Source organism: Poecilia reticulata, linkage group LG2 (assembly GCF_000633615.1).
Source record: "Poecilia reticulata strain Guanapo linkage group LG2, Guppy_female_1.0+MT, whole genome shotgun sequence".
NCBI lineage: Eukaryota > Metazoa > Chordata > Actinopteri > Cyprinodontiformes > Poeciliidae > Poecilia > Poecilia reticulata.
The window spans coordinates 12,324,310-12,341,652 of NC_024332.1; the positions used below are offsets into that span (position 1 = coordinate 12,324,310).

General features: G+C 39.8%; 1 protein-coding gene across 3 annotated transcripts in view; it reads right to left on the reverse strand.

Moving 5' to 3' along the window:
• The window catches only part of man1a2 (mannosidase, alpha, class 1A, member 2), a 118,211-nt gene extending 108,817 nt beyond the window's left edge, over nucleotides 1-9,394 (reverse strand). The window contains exons 1-2 of one of the 3 annotated variants that reach the window (XM_008431260.2): nucleotides 8,941-9,394; nucleotides 5,228-5,760 (exon numbers count right to left, since the gene is read on the reverse strand). In XM_008431260.2, coding sequence (XP_008429482.2) covers nucleotides 5,228-5,541 — 314 coding nt within the window. In that variant the 5' untranslated portion in view covers nucleotides 5,542-5,760; nucleotides 8,941-9,394. Of the gene's footprint in view, nucleotides 1-5,227; nucleotides 5,761-8,502; nucleotides 8,866-8,889 lie in introns of those variants that run through there. The other 2 variants (XM_008431269.2, XM_008431280.2) reach the window with 2 other exon arrangements.
• Between the last annotated feature and the right edge of the window lie 7,949 nt (nucleotides 9,395-17,343).

Sequence of the window (17,343 nt, forward strand, 5' to 3'; positions counted from 1 at the left end):
ATATATATATATATATATATATATAAAACAAAAAGCCAACAACACCTTCTAGTGCACTGCATGTCTGAAAACTCATACAGTACACTAAATGATGCCTGAAGAAAAAACAACAAACAGAGGCTCCAACTTAAAAAAAATGGGGGAGTAAACTTAAGACACTTTTAATCCACTAATTTATTATGCCATGATTTATGCAGCAGAGATCCATCAGTAGTTTCATCCACATCAAACTAAGAATACTTGTACTTTTGGATACTTTTCAGGTTGTGGGGCGAGTTATTTTCTGTGCCATAATCAGCCACCCATGCACAAACACACATAGTAGGCTTGGTGGGCAGTTTCAGGTTTTTCAGCGAGTACACTCTGAATAAAGATGGAGCTGATTCAGTCCCATTCTTCAACTTCACCTTAAATCAGCAGCTAGATTTATGAAAGCTGGACAAGAGTGGGTGTTCCAACAGGAAATCTATACCAGCCCTAGTTAAAAGTTTGCAAACTGTGTTTAAAACCTAAATCCATGGTAGCAAACCAACCAGTCTGAAACATTGCTACCGTTTCTGATAACACCAAACAGAATCATAACAGAAGCTTGTTGATGGCTACCAAACATGTTGTTGACACAAAGGGACATTAAAGTTTTAAAAATTGGCACAATAAATCAAATTTTCTGCTTTTACCAGCTCAGTCTGTGCTTCACCACAACTAAACGTCTGTCTTTGATGGATGTGGCTGTTCTAAAAGCTTTGGACGTAATGAGATTAATGTTATGGATCAGACTTAATAAGAAAGCTTTACATCAAGACCCTTGTTAAAAACAAACCTGCCGTCCAACTACATGCAYAATGGAACGCATAACACATGAAATGTCCAGCTCAAGAAAATACTGCAGTCCAGGCAATACTTTGCAATAAGTGGTTGACAGACTGGTAGCTGGCGGGGTAAGAGACTCAACAATCTAATCCTTTCTCAATCAGTTATATATTCTATGCCTAAACAATGCAAAGGTATAAAGGCAACAACAATATTTAGTCTGGATGCTGCTGCCGAGTCAATGAGAACCAAAACAAGCAGGTTTCAGTGTCATTGGCTACGTTTCTGTCGACCGTAAAATTKTGCAAATTGAATTTTACAAAATWAAATTTCGCTTAACGGAAACAACAATTTAAAAAAGAAAAATAAACTCACTTATGGATAAGTTTTTATCTTTGTGGTTTTTTTGGCTGGATTGAAATTAGTGTATTTCGCCCGTCATGTGATCAACAACTGCAGGGTTTCCCTCAGTGTATTATAAGCCTGGCAGGCCTCCGGGCTTTTCTTGTGCCCCCACCAGGCTAAACATTGCTATTCATTTAAGTCTTTTTAAAATGTTTGCATTATTTAACACTTYATATAGTTGGTGTTCAGGTGTTAATCTTCCAATYTTTCAATAACATAACTATCAAGTGATATTTTCAAATTTCCTGTCAACTTGACATTTTTTAACTCAAACACACAACGGGCTGCTGTATGAATGACTGCCGTAGCACCCAACCACCGGGGTTAGCAAGTTTTCTGGGGGATCCTTGAAGTGGATATTGCCGGCGGAAAAGCCGAAGACGACGGAAGTTGCAGAAGGATGATAGAGCCGCGTGTTTTTTAAATGACTTATCGTCTGAACAAACTTATTTACGTACGATTTTAATTACGTTTCTTGTTGAACGGAAAAACGSCAATTGTGAAATTGTGTTTTTTCGACATTAGCAGAATATCCACAAAAGTTTTGCACGCTATGTACTGGATACTGGACTCTTGACTTTTCCCAGTCAGGATTCTGACTTCAGCTGATCTTGTTGCATTCACGGCTGGAAACAGGAAAAAAATCTAACGTCTGAGGACAAACGGAACGCAACATTAACTCCACATGAATTACCATGGAGACCCAACCATCCTCAAGCGGTCCAACTTTATTATACCGAAATCCGAGAGTCTCAGCTCAACATAGAAGACAGGGCATTGTAGTAGGGCTGCAAAATATTCAAAAATAAAGCAACAACACCATAGCTTTTGAATACTGTAATGATGATATCAGTTGCGATAAATCCTCGGTTTCCTCATGTCTCTTTCTAAGCTGCAATTAGGACGCTCACTCTGACTGTCAGCACTTGGGCACTATCACATGTTGCAGGGGTGGACATCTACTGTAGTGAGACTCCATCCGATAGGCTGGAGTATCGGATGGAGTCTCACATCTACTGTAGTGAGACTCCATCCGATAGGCTGGAATATTAATATGCATGCAAGATGTGAATTCCTGACACATGACACACTGTTTGATGCGACTTGATGCAAGCAACTGGACATCCAGAGAACAGGAAATTCTCACCAAAATGCATTATAAACACTAAATATTACTGTACTGCATGATTTTATACAAATTATGTTGTTGTTGTGTTGTTGTAGGCCTTCAAGTAACAGTTATTTAGTATCAATTATTCTAAAATTAATTAATTGGATAAAAGGAAAATTGGCCCATCCTGCAGATKTTTCATTTAACAAATCATCTTTTTTATATATTAGAAATACATTGAGATGGAAATAAATCAACCTATTCCTTTATTAAATAAAAAAAATTGCATTTTACTGCCTAAAATGTAATAGCAAATGATTTCTTTAGTGAACATTTTATTATTTGTAACAAATKAAGCATCTGCAGCTAAAACCAGATTTTTAACATCAACATGTGAAAAGCTCAGGCCTTTCTGTATGACTCATCAGTTCAGTGTAGGACTGATGTGTCGGTAATTTTATTAGCCAAGCCATTAAAAATTGGACAATAACAGGAGCTTGAYATGAGATTTTTAATTAATTTTTTCTTTTTATAGAATTTGAACCAGGTGAAACTAAAACTATGCCACTTGAGGAGTTCCATGTAGAACATATTTRTAAAAAATTGTTTTTCATTTCATCTTAAATGGAAGAAGTATACATTTTTTGTAAAGTTTTGGCTTAATTACTGCTATTTTTGTACACTCCAGTTAATGACTAATCGATTACTGAATTAGTTGATTACCATTTTAATAATCAATTCATCACCATTAATCCCATTAATTGTTTCAGCCCTTGTTTGTTGTGAATCAGCACTATATAAATAACCTGATTTCTATAGATTTTCCGGATRACATCTGCTGCMTCTCCTCTGTTGCAACTTTACAGYATTTTGGTAAATTATGCACAAAACAAGCAATTCCACACTAGAATTCCTGCCCTAGTTTCTGCAGGAAAACCCTCTGCACTAGTAATTTTACTCCTCCAGGAATAACACTTGATAGACGACGCGTATGCACAWCTTCCAGGGCTCTGGGTTCCAAATAGCACAACATGCCATTTGGAAAAACCCTGAATATCATCTATAAGAGAGGAGCAGCAACAAAGCAGCAGAGACTCCGCCACACCAAATCACACATGCAAATGCAACAACAACAACATCCAGCTCAAAACCAACAGATTTTAAAGCCTGTTTTAAACAGACGAGGGTGCGAGCTCGTAAACCTCGRCATGATCTGCCAGCAGGAAGAAAAAAAAATTATTCGAGAACAGGGCCGAATTGATAAAATGTCTGTTGTTTCAGAACCTGAACAATAAAACCCGAAGGAGACACAAAAGGTGGCAGAGCTCACAGGAGAGCGCAGATGTGCTGAGAGGCGAGGGAGGAGGGAACACCTGTGTTGATGTGTCTGGAAAGGTTCAGCAGAGCGTGCATCCTTCTGCCAACAACGCCACACCTTTCAGCCGCCGCAGCAGACCTGTATGACCGGTGATAAACGCTTTCCTGGCTAAGCTTTAAGCTTTAAAGGCCCCTACACACTTTAACTGAACCTGGGCAGTTGTTCATATTCGCACATACCTTTCTTACAAGAGCGTAGACCACCTGGGGGACACCCCTCCCGCTTCAGTGTACGTCGACCCCCTACCCTTGGGGGTTCCCACTTCCTCTTTTACAAAGCGTTCACAGAGCTAGTGTCACACGTCCACCTCGAACAATGATGTTACAGTTTCCATCAAGGAGTTATTTAACGTTCAAAAGTCCTATTACTGGGGCCAGGATTTACATGCTAAATGGAGTAAAGCAATGCTAGTCATCATGCTAGCCACTCAACATGCTAGTGACTGCCCTCAGTCACTAGTCATTTGCCCAATTCTTTTACATATTAGCTATGTTTAGTATGGTGAATGGAGAAAGTGAATGAAAGTTCACATGTTCGTGATGCCCCACACGCTACTGACATCATTTAAGCTAAATATGCTAACATTAGCATTTCATTTTAGCTTCTATATTAATGTTTGTGTACTGAATGGATAAAGTCAGCGTTTACAGCATTTTGGTAAATTATGCACAAAACAAGCAATTCCACACTAGAATTCCTAGTGTGGAATTCTAGCATGTGGGTTATCACACATGCTGGTGATAACCCACATCCTACTGGTTGTGCCAACATACCAGTTGCTCTACATGCTAGTGACAACCCTCATGCTAACATTAGCATTTCAGCTAAATTAAGCATTTTAGCTACTTTTTATACATTAGCTAGATTTAGCATACTGTATGGAGTTATCTGACTTCACATGACAGTGACATCCCACATGTTACTGACAGCTAACCTTAGCATGTTAGCTAATTTTAGCCTATACTCTAATGTTTGCACACTGAATGAAGTTAGTGTTGGTCAACATGCTAGGGATATCTCGCATCCTACTGGTAGTGTCAACATGCTAGTCACTCTCCATGCCAGTGATAGCTGTTATACTATTGTTAGCTGTACAGCTAATATAAACATTTGAACTACTTTTTTATACATCACATGAATGGAGTCCATGTTAGTCAACATGCTAGTGATACCCCATGGTGCTGACATCTAGCAAACCTCAACAGTGTTGCTAATTTTCAGCATCAAAACCCTTGATTCAGGTGTGAACAATGCACTTTAAAATTTTTTCTGAAATTTTACAGTTACAGTAGGTATTTAGTGAAGAATTTTACAAATGTACATAATTCCTCATTATCTCAGTTAATCATTTTTCATGTCWCCTGCGAATACAAAGCCGTATAGTGGAAACAGACTAGTTGAAAAGAAATATCAAAATTGCTGTCCGAGAGCATTTCTGCATAAAACACGGGAACAAACGTCTGACCAATCACACAACACTTTGCACAGAGCTAGCAGCCAGAGCGGGAAGCCGTTCGACTCACCTGTGCCTGTTCTCATCGTGTCCTCCCTGTCCGTGAATTATCACCTGCCCTGAGCCGTGCTTCCCCTCTTTGGGCGAGTCGATGTGCGGGATGAGCACATCCTCCAAGCCCAGGTCGAAGCGCTTGTGCTTGGAGTTGTCCGGGAGGAAAAAGAAGGCCCCGAAGCATAGGGTGATGAAGGCACTGAGAATGAGGAGGAGGATGAACTTCTCCGACAGCCTCAACGTGGCTCTGTGGTGCGTGAAGGAGGAGGCGCCCGGAGACAGAGTGGGTATCCTGCGGCCCGACAGCGGCAGCAGAGCCGGCGTCGTCATAGTTTCTGGGTCGGGTTAAAGAGTCAACTTGGGGGAGGGGGCAGGGCGGGGGGCGGGTGTCGGTTTCCAGGTGCCACAGAGGTGGTGGGGGTGTAGCGGCATGCGTCGGCTGCCGGGCGTTATTATCTCATCCCTGCGTTGGGGCGACGGGAAGCAAAAGGGGAACGAGGCGCCTCGGCGAAGAAGCGACTGGTCGGGAAGGAACGGGTCATGGTGAAKCTGGGAAGAAAAGACAGGCGTTACTAATGGCGTCCATTTATAAAACAGTTACCAGATGTAGGAGCAGATCTGCTGGCACTCCTGACAAAAGGTAATTAGCTTTTTTATTGCAGCAGGACAACCTCACGCTGAAAGAAATGTGAAAAATCCAACGTTCCATTTGAGAACATTTATCCAATAAATAACAGAGGGGCACCGTTGTTGGTAATCTGAAAAACAGCTATTAAAATTCAATTCAAAGACACTTTATTCATTCCAAAGGRAAATTAAATATCATAACTCATRTCAATCCAAGTATCTCTGTAGATGGGACTACAGAGATAYCACATACCAGAGATACCACATATCTCTGGTATGTGATATCTGCTGCTGTGTGACAGTCTCATGACTGCAAACGCTGCTAATCCACCTCGTTTGCTTGTGCTGCGCCTCCTTAGACCTCCGTCTGGTGGCATGGTTAGAAAGCCGTGAKGCTTTCTAACCAGAGAGGTGTTGGGAGTTGCGGATGTCATCCTTTCCTGCTCTATTATGATGAGAGATGGTTTGACTGTAACTGCACTGCAGCTGGAACGATTAATCGGATTAATAGTGATTAATCGACTAATGACGTAGTCGTCAACTAATTTAGCAATCGATTAATCTTTGACTGGAGTATGCAGACTCATGTTTATAAATATGTTTCATCTTTAACTCCTGAAGTTGTATAGTTTAAACTGTAAGAAGAATATAAGATTTTTTTATTTTAGAAATCTATAATTAAACACATTTTGGTATCCAAGTAACTGGTTAATCTAAAAAAATATATGTCAACACATCAGCTCTGCACTATATTGTTCAGTTGAGCAGAAAGAGCTGAGCTGTTCGTGGTATAAGTATATTTTTTTTAGCTGCAGATGCAGCCTTTATTACAAACGATCACCTTTTTTTCCATTTTAAAAAGAAATGTGTTTATTTTTATCTKTTAATGTATTTCTGAATACTGAATAAAAAAAGGCTTAAGAGAAATCTGCAGAATATGTAMATTTTTATCTGATTATTCAATTAATCRTAACAATAATCAATTRCCAAAATGATCATAAGTTGCTTCCCTAAACTATACCTTACTTTATGATTAGCTTCAAAGAATTTCTATATTATTGGGGTGAAAATATGTTGACACAAAAGCCCCATGAATTTAGCTGTTAGRCTATTAGGTTAAWGGTAAGGGAGGTCACCAAGTGGAGTTTACTGACCTCTATTTTAACTGAAACCCCTTAAATCAGATGACAACATGAGGCTTTCACTACCTCACCTGGTCAGCAGGTGTGTGGAGACTCAACTGAACTCTGCTGCAAGCCGGCTTACCTAAAATCCTGTGCTTTGTTCTGCCTTCATCTGAACCTCGATGYGGATCGCTGATCGCATCTGAAACGATCAGCRGCCCGCACTCTTTGGTCCACTGTCAAAAGAGCAACTTGAAAATGAGCCGACCCAAACGAGGGTTTTAAAATTTCATCTTTCCCCTCCCAATCGAACAGAGTCTAAAATACCCTGGTGTGAAACGGCTTCAAGCTGAGTTTTTTGACGACCCAGGTGGTTTTGGTAGGAATCAGAAAGAAGAAATGCATAGAAAAGSACTTYATGTTCTTCACGAAGTTTATGGGAGGACCTGCRACRATGAGGCAATGTTTTTCTTCTAACTACAAAATTGTGCTAGCCTCTTTAATAGTTCGTTAATGACCAAAACAACAGAGRAACGCAGAACACACAGACCTTCTCCAAAAACCTGTGATCCAGTGGAATGAGCTGAACAGAAAACAGTGTGAGAAATGGTTAAAGATCCTTCTCCAAGTATGCATCTCAAGATCGAGATTTGCAMCTTTCAAAACAGAAATTACACAAAGTACCAACAGCAGAGGTGCCAACAATTGTGCCAGATTTAGTCAAGAATCATTTCTCAATTTTTAGACATTTTCTCAATGAGGTTACGCATTTTATAGGYTTTATTCGGTTATTCCACAACTTCTCCAGGGAACTATCGGTATCATACGGCGACACGCACATAGAACGACCTGCTCAAGTTTAACACTTMAAAATTACAGAAACATGCCGTGAAAAGTCAAGAAAAATCCACCATTATCAGATGAAACACCAAAAGAGTAAGCAATCCTTTCCTGTGCTGTTTTGTCATATTCACCTCTCACACACACTCACACACACGCAAAATAATCCTTAATCCTCCAGCAATGAGAAAAATGACAAACATATTTCCAAGAGGCTTAAGGTATCAGGAGGCTGTGCAACAACTGTGTGATCAACAGTCCTGGACTCCATCATGATTTTTATTTTTTTCGATTTTGTTGCACTTTGGTACAGATTGTAATCTCGCCTGTCATTAAATCAGAAATACAATTAACAGAACTGGAGAATCGAGATGTCCAATCTCCTTCCAGAGGGGAAATGCGGTGGTAACATGCATTAAAATGTACGAAATATTCCCAATAAATACAACGCGGTCGTTTTCACTGGAACAGACGACAGATTCATCGAATATCTTCGAATGTGCACTTGAAAAAAATGAAGGGGGATAAAAACATCATCCAAGGCTGTGCCCGATTGTGTTGATGGGTGGGCAAATGTTTGACTTCGAGGCAAAGATGGGTGGAAATCAAACAAATTATCCCAGCGATTAAAAGACTAAAACACAACCAGTGAAAGTGCTGTTAACACAAACGATTATCCGCAGGCTGKGTTTGCTCATACCGCGGGTTTTTGTGAACGTCAGCTTGGAGCAGCGATGTATCGGCGTGTTCACAGGCTGAATACCAAGTTCATTTTGTGACAGTGCCAGCCTGTGAGAGCTGATTAGCCTCTATAGAAGCTAACAGCCAGAGAAGCTAACTTCTGCTGCTAATACTGGCYAACAGGAGATGCGGGGAGGAATATCGACTAACGCCAGAGGAAATACATGAATAAAAAAATGTAGATATTCCGGTTTTGACGTATAGGCTTCCTGTTGTGTCAACTACCCAGCTGATGGCGCTTTAAAAGCCCGCCGGGGACGCTAGCTGTGTGGCTAGGCTGCTAACGCTAGCTMGCTGTGAAGCTATRGAGTGACCGAGGCGCCTCCTCGGTGTGCTGCATCACCACCTCTCTCGTTCGCTCTGCGAAAAAAGAAGTCGTGCGGGATTCCCGGTCCACCTTTTAGACGCTGTCCTCATGTCCACGAAGGCTCCAACGCCGCCGTCGTGACCGGCTGCGGGGGCAGCACGGCTCGGAACCACAGAGCAGCGTTCCGGCCAGCTGAGTTCCGCGGCTTTGAGGAGGATGTTGATGACCAGCCGCTCCGCTCTGATGGACCGCAGCGACGGACTGACTGAGCTGCTGCTGCCGCTCCGCGATCCAGCATCAACTACTCAGCCTGCCTCCTCCGGTTAGGGACCGTCTGACTAAAACGAGGCTGGCACAATTACTCAGAGACCATATGGATTCATGATGTGCAGAAAATGAAGCAATGACCTTCTTCTGTGTACAAACTATAAATATTCACAAGACGCATATATTCACCCACACATATATTTGTTCTCCAATAGCGATAAATAAATGGAGCTGAATATAATGTACCCCAGGGAAACACAATTAAGGCACAGCTGAATCAGTGCCACCATTACCTAAATAAGGGAACATAACCTAAATAAGGGAACATACTCGTGGATTATTTATTACTGCAGGGCAAATATGACTTTAATACTGCTTGTTTGTCTGAGATAAGCTGCTGCGAAATTCACTTTAATGAAATGGAAAGTAACTGCACTAGTGGTGAAATTATTACAGTATATGTCTGCTATAAATTTGTACCTGTACTTTGGGTCTACAGTGTTTCCTAGCGTGTTTGCTCTGTCCTTTGCTGCGCCCTGGACCAGACTTTACAAAGGGCTCACAGGGGCGGTAGCCCAGGGCAGAGATATTTGAGGGGCAACATTTTATTTATATATTTATTTATTAAATATTGTGAATGTTTTACAAACATTGCACCTTATTGGTGTATTGGTGTTTTTTAGAAAAAATATAATTAATTAAATAATAAATATTTAAATAATTTAGATGTATTTAAATTCCGAAATTTAAATACATTTATAAATTCATTTCAATTCATAAATTTAAATATTTAAATTTATATTAAAATTATGATTATTTAGTGTAATATTTATTTAATATAAGATACAGTTTTAAAGCAACCTCCCATCAATTCATACTAGGTAATGTTTAGATCTGGCCATCTGTAATTTCAATGAGTAAATATATATATATTTTTTTATTATTATTTTGACAGAGCACCAAAACTGACTCYAGCCCAAACTTTTATGAATGGGTGGTTGTTTTCCTTCCATATGTAAAATAATTTCAAAACTGATTTTTGGATGATTGCTGTTTCCAARCTGTTGCTCCTCGTCAAGACAAAACGACATCATGTTATAGATTGTGTCACACATAAAGCTGAGCAAACCAACAAAACAGATTCATTTGTCTTTAGTGGTTCATTCATCTTGTGCAGGAGGCTCAACGTCAGCAGCAACCCTGCGGTTAATTGCCACGTTGCATTTAAATAGGTTTCCTGTGTTCTCTGAATYCTTCAAAACAGCAAACCATAAAACAAAAGTCTTTGTAGTGATCACGAGGCTCATCGCTCCGCCTCATCAATAACCTCTTAAACACTTCAGGGGACTTTAAAAGGAAAAGAGAGGACATGCTGTTTACTTTGTTTCTTTATTTCATTTGTCGAGTACCGCACATCAACATCTTCATTAATAAGAAAGCAGTTAAAAAAAAAAACATTTTACTAACAAGCTTAACTTTCCATTTGTACAAATCCCTAACAAACAGAAAGYCGCCTTACTGGTAAAAAGGAAAAATGTAATCGAAACGGCTGGGGAAAGTAATGTAATTAAGCTATATGCATTCATCCTACAAACTGAACCTTCTGGGTCGATACGCTGTAAAGGTTTTGTGCTTCAAATTGACAAAACTTGGCAAATTCAGTCTGTTTAATCAAATGTAGTGTGGGTTGAGCAGTCAGGCCAGGAATCGTCTTGCAAAGCAGTCACCCCACTTAATTTCTTCTTTATTTTTTTTTTCATTTTGTCCAAACCCTTCCAAACCTTTCAATGTATTTTTGGGATGGGGGGGGGGCAGACATTTAACAGAAAACAAGATAAAATGGAAGGAAAGTGAGGCATGTTTTGGGTTTTTACAAATAAAAATCTAAAAACGTTTGGCATGCATTTGTATTTAGCTCCCCTTTTCACCTATAACAAGTTTATTCACTTACTGTCAGCATTCATTAAAAGCAGATGTGAAATCAAAGTAGAGATATTAATTTTGCCTACAGCACATACAATACACTGAGCAGTTCCTACACGGGGTTGATTGACAGYGCTAAGTCCCGCCTCCTGGCTGTGATTGGTTGGGAGCTATGTGTTTCTGCAGATGACGGTGCGACCACAGCAAAGCGGCGGAGAAGCTTGATGTTTTCACAGATTATCAGTCTCATGTCACACTGTCACAACATAGTGACAGTTCTAACATATGTGTATAAAACTAAAGACTATTGTTTATAAAAAAAATTACATACTGCAGCTTTAAGTGTGCAAAGAGCAATGAATTAATATAATCATAATAATAATAATAATAATAATAATAATAATAATAATAATAATTGTGCATAAATCCACCTTCATAATGTACGTTAAATGCAATTGTTGGTAAGAAAAATGCATCAACCGACTTTAAGGGGAAACATATCACCCAAGAGACATAGGACCTGTCACAATAACTAATGTTTCTGGACAATTAATTTTCTCAGAARTTATTGCGATAAACAATAATATTGTTGTTTTGAGACAATTTGCCAGTAATATAATGATAATAATGGCATAATAATACGAGATCTCAAAGATAAATAAACTTTAAATTCAAATGAACATTTAACACTGGAACTGATAGACATTTTAATTATCCAAAATAAATCAACGGAAACAACTAATAAAATGAATTATGAAGTCTCAGGAAACAAAATTATCCTTCAAAAAAGGTTTTAGTYGAGACCAAAACTTCCAGACTTTTATCATCCAGTTCTTGGTAGAAAGAGAAAAACGATAAATCGTGAAAATGGAAATCATTAGAGTTTGTTTTAACTTAAGAGGTGATTAATTGATTTATTGGTTATTGTGACAGGCCTAGTCATAGGATTCTCTGGAGGAGCTGCAGAGATTCCCACTTAAGGTGAAATAATCTGTTGTCAATGGGATGACAAATGCACGCATTAGTTCTCTGAATTTTCCTTGTAAAAAATGTTGGAAATAACTTTTTCATGACATTGTATTGACCCCTATTGTATCATGTGAATTTTTTTAGGCAATGAGGGAAGTGTCAGGCGTCACCATTGTCTTCAGGAGCGCTTCCACCACTCACCCAGCAGTTTWCCCTTCACCCTGGCCAAGAGCAGAAACCCAGCCAGGAGCTTGGCTTTCGCCACTAAAGAAGGCTGTAATTTGTCAGCAAACCTCAGCGATGACACTTCTCTAGCTGGCTGACATGTGTTGAGACTTGGGTCTGGGCCACAAACCTTGTTGAACCACAAACTCTCACACCAACAAAGGTGACCATGTTTTGTTCTGCCGCGCTGCGTCTCAGAGCACTTAACTACCACTCTGTTAGGGGGGRATAAAGAAAAGAAAAAGAGTTCAAGAGGACCACATAAACTTTAAAACCACCCATTCAACTTAAGTATATATACTTTAGATAACAGATAACCTGAAGCAAAATCAAGTGTTCAGAGCTTGAGGAGTGTGATGGGAAAATGCAGCCAGTGTAGCACAAATGTGACCATTTAGAAAAGATTACGAAAAGCAAAACCATTTCACAGTCTAAGAGCTCCTGCAGCAACTTTCACTGATAACAAAATGAGCAATTAAAACCATCTGAAGCTCTGCTGCAAACGTAGCACCTTGAGGTTATTCAACCCACACTGTAAATTAACTTTACTGGCAAAATTCAAACTTGTGTTTTCTATAAACAGAGCGATTCCCGTCAGTCCGTCAGTTCCCAAAACCGCAGGGGGAAAAAATGGGTAAAATGCTGACGCAGGATCCACTCCAATGGGAACTGCAGTCTAATAATTATTCAACCTATGGAACAGTGTTCTCTTTATAAAAGCATTCCTTTGTAAATCAGGTGCAAAACAGAAYACCTCAAATACTTAGTAACGCTACATAACATGATAGAAATATAGCTAAAAGTGAAGATACCCRTCCAGAGCCATGGGATATAAAAACAGACAGCAAAGGTCCTGAATGTTCCCTGGTGCATAGATGGACATGTTGTTTGAAGGTTTAAAGTTAAAAAAACAGTGGCTATGCCACCTGCTGGCAGAAAATCAACGGTTGCCACTAGTTTATCACCGAGACAGGTGATCAAAAACAGGTGACTTCTGTTTGATGGTACGTGCTAAAATCTTTAAGGAGGCAAATACTTTTTCACTCCACCGAATGAATTCAAAAAGGTGGACTGCATTTCTTTTGCTTTGTTTTCAGACGTCTCGTGATGAACGCACCGCATTGCCATCCCCTCGCAACAACCTGTGACCTCCTCCGACAATGACAGTGACAGCAGTATTGTGCAACRTCGGTCCGCTGAGTCCATCAGCTGGTCCTCAGCTCCTCCACCCGATGGGGATAACAGGATTTACAGGACAGCCCCGCCGGGAGAGAATTAGAGGTTTGTAGCGAGGGGCTACCACAACCTTAATATCGCTGCTGAGAYCCGATATACCACCGGCAGTGTTCAGAAAGAGCTGAGCAGTCACAAAAAGGCCGACAGTTTCCAAATCAAGAGCCGAGCTTCAGAGAGACGGCAGTGAGGGATGGTAGGGTGTCCTTCACGTCAACGCATCTTTATTCATCACAGACAGGGATGGATTTCTGGACTGTGAATGATTTATCACACATTTCACCCACCACAGACATAACAACGCAGCAAAGAGAAAGAGAGAGACAAAATAAAACACCGTGTCCTCTTTGTGATAAATAGGAAGGCTAAGCAGAGAAAAATGCCACAAAAGTATACCAGAGACGAAGAGATGCTGCGATCCAGAAGTGAAAAGGAACCAACTGTGATCAACTCTTAACTCTGCAGTCTAAAGATGGTGAAATCTGACAGTTTTTCCCCCTCTGACTGAAGTCTGGCACCTGTGGGAGTCCGGCTGTCAAGAGCTCAGCCAAGATCCACTCTGACCTCTGGCTCCGGTGCACAAGAAGTGTGTGTCCGAGGTTTTAATCCCACGCTCCAGTGCTGACAGCTGCATATATTGCTGCGAGGGWACTCTGCTGCAACGTTCCAGTTAATGGAGCGATGCGCCGACTCCGTGAAGAGGAGAGGGAGTGAGAGCATCGATGCTGTTCATCGCATCAGTGCGTGAGTATTTATAAAGACGTTTTCACGTTTTTGTCACGCTACAGTCACAAACATCAGTGCATTTTATCGACACGTTATGAGACGGGCCATAGTCAGTGATAGTGCATATCCAAAATTAGGATTTTTTTTCTTTCTTTATAAAGAAAAATCTGAAAAGTGCGGCATAAATCTACTTTTAAACCTTGAGGTAATGGTTTGTAGAATCCCTGTTGTTGCAATTACAAGCTGCGTGTATTTTGGGGTATCTCTTTGCTTGCCCGTCTGGACTTTGCAAAATCTTACCCATCTTTATTTAAAATTTAAAATCTTTATTTTGTACGTGTAAAATTTCTTGATCGGGTTGGAATGAATTTGGATTAAAATATCCGATTGCATAGTTTTTTTTATGGAAACAAAATTAATCAATCTGATCATGACCTGTACTTTCATGCAACAGGTTTTATTCAGAATAGGCGAAGAGTTGTAAAATATCCCTATAAAAACACAGAAGTCGTTCTTCTGTACTGAACATAAAAACAAACAAATGTTCGACAAGAAGCCAACTTGTCSAGAACACTGGATCTTGTGAATTACCATTCGGTAACATGTCCGAGTTTCCCCCAAAGGTTTGTCATTTATCATATTTCTAACACGTTTACAGCTGTTTCACGATGTACTGACCTATCCGTTCACTGCACACCAGCGTTGAGAAGATTTAAAGATCCAACAATGCCAAAGGACTGGCACAAACAAACATTCAAGAAACTATTTCATTTTATTAATCAGGATTTACACAAAGGGTCCTGATGTTTTCTGAGAAAATGATATAGTGTCAAACATCCATATGGAGTSTGAATGAGTCATTTTTAAAGTTTGATTGGGGAAGTAGACAYGAAGGAAACATACTGTGGGGCTGACTGCAGCTGATTTTGTTCTTGATTACCTCTACAAGTAATTTTCCACTTGTCTTTTCAATGATGATATTTTTGAACATTTTTTTTTAATCTCACCAGTGTGATTTCTTTTTCGCTACATAGTGGTGATGGAGCAGATGTAGATGAAGTAGATAGGAGAATGTCTTTCAAAATGTAGATTTTGGGTTATTTAACCTACTCCTTTCATACATAAAATATAAAGACAACATAATATAAAATAACAGAAATTGTGTTTAAAGTATTCCCATAGTTCTCATAAGTTTACATACTATAGCAGGTTTATTTATTAATTGGCTGTTTATCAGAGTACATGGATGACACAAAAACTCTTCTTACTTTATGTTAGCAGTCGGGTGAAGCCATTTATTGTCAAACAACTGCTTTTGAAATTATGACAGCAGAAATTGTCAGTGCCGGTATTTTCAAAGGAGATGTTGGCACAATCAACCCTAACTGGRAGATCAGAAAAAGAGCAAACCGAAAGGAAAACTCTCCTCAAAACTGAGGTGAGTTGCTGTTCTTTTGCTAGCTTGTCTTATGTGTAACCCAGCTCATCCTTACTGATCACCGCCTTTTAAAAACACTTGATCTCCAATTAGGAAACAAAGCTCATCATGTTGCTCCATCAGCAGGGTTCCAGCGAACTTAGACTCCAGTAACTTCATAAAAAGAGGCTTTATTGGCTTTTACCAACTGCTCTTGTTTCCAGAGGGAGCTGGTTAGCTCCATTTAGAGCTCTTTAACTACATTACTGTCACGCCGTGGCCTGGCCTCTTTGTTTGTAATCTGGTTACACAGTGTTCGACCTGAATGACCTGCAGTCACTATGTGTGAAGCCCTTTTGTTGCACACAGGCACATATAAGCAGGGCCATGCAGTGTGTTGCAATAGTTTCAATAGCACTTAAACTTTTCGAGAGCTATTGAAAAATCACCTTGAAAAGTCATTTGGGATTTTTATTTTTWAAATTTTTTGGAATTTTGAATAAACAAAACATTACACTCTTAAAATACAGATTTCCTTTTATCTAACCTCCGCCCCACCCTCAAGTCTTCTGCAAACCTTGAGACCGCTCATATTCTTAGACCAGCTTTTCCAGGCGGCGTTTCATGTGACCTTCGTCAGACAGTGTGTGTGTGTGTGTGTGACAGTGTGTTTGCATATACGTGACAAAGACGGAAGTCGGTGCAGTCCCTTTTGCATCCCAGAGATGAAGTGCCTCTTGGAGAGGGATGTCAGTTGCTGTCACAACACTGGATTAGAAGCGACATGATGCTGAAGTATGTGACCTACATCGCTGTCATCAGTGTGAGGTTTTTTTTTTTACACATCGGGTTGCTGTTTCCGTTTTTACAATTAAGTCGTGCTATTCAGATTTATGTCAGACATTCCCAAAGTAAGCATAAATCTACTTATTTTGGGGCCACTTKGCAACTTTAGTGAATTATGACRTACAGAGAGATTCATGAGAAAGACAGAGWTGTTTCCTGGTAGATTTCCATATTTCTGTACCAATGGAAAAAACAATTTGTTGATTTTTGCACCAAAGAGGCGTAAAACTGAGAGATTGTTATCGTGCCATGCTGGCAAAGACCTGATCATCTTGTGATGGTTTACCTACTTTTGAGACGATTTAATCTTTAAAAATGTACAAAAAGGTGAGATTTTACATTTACATTGAGAATACTACAGATGTTTCCCTGTAACATKTTGGTTTTCATTCTTATTGGGCAACTTAGCTGCTGAYAGCATCCAAACGTTCAGGAGCTCTCTCTACGTCTGGATAATCTGAACAGGCAAACCATGAAAACATGAAAGGCTCTAAAGATTAAAGATTAAACAGAAGAAGAGRCATGTCTCAGCTGTGAGAATACATTGCATCATGATCTTTGACTCGCTCAATTGCAAGGTACATTACTTTAGAGCTCAATGGTGAGTGAAGGTGGTTTATGAGGTTCAACAAAAGCGTCTGCGCTGTGTGCATGTACTTTTGTGTGTCTGCAGACTTGGGTCCTTTTAAATTAAGTCAGTGGAAAGAAAAAAGATACAGAAAAAGAAAAAAGGGAGTGTGACAAAGCCACTCTTTAAGCCATTCCATCATCTCAAATCCACACCTGTCTCCATCTAATGGGAATAAGATAGTGTTTATGTGTGTGCGTGTTTGTGTGTGTGTGTGTGTGTGTGTGTGTGTGTGTGTGTGTGTGTGTGTGTGTGTGTG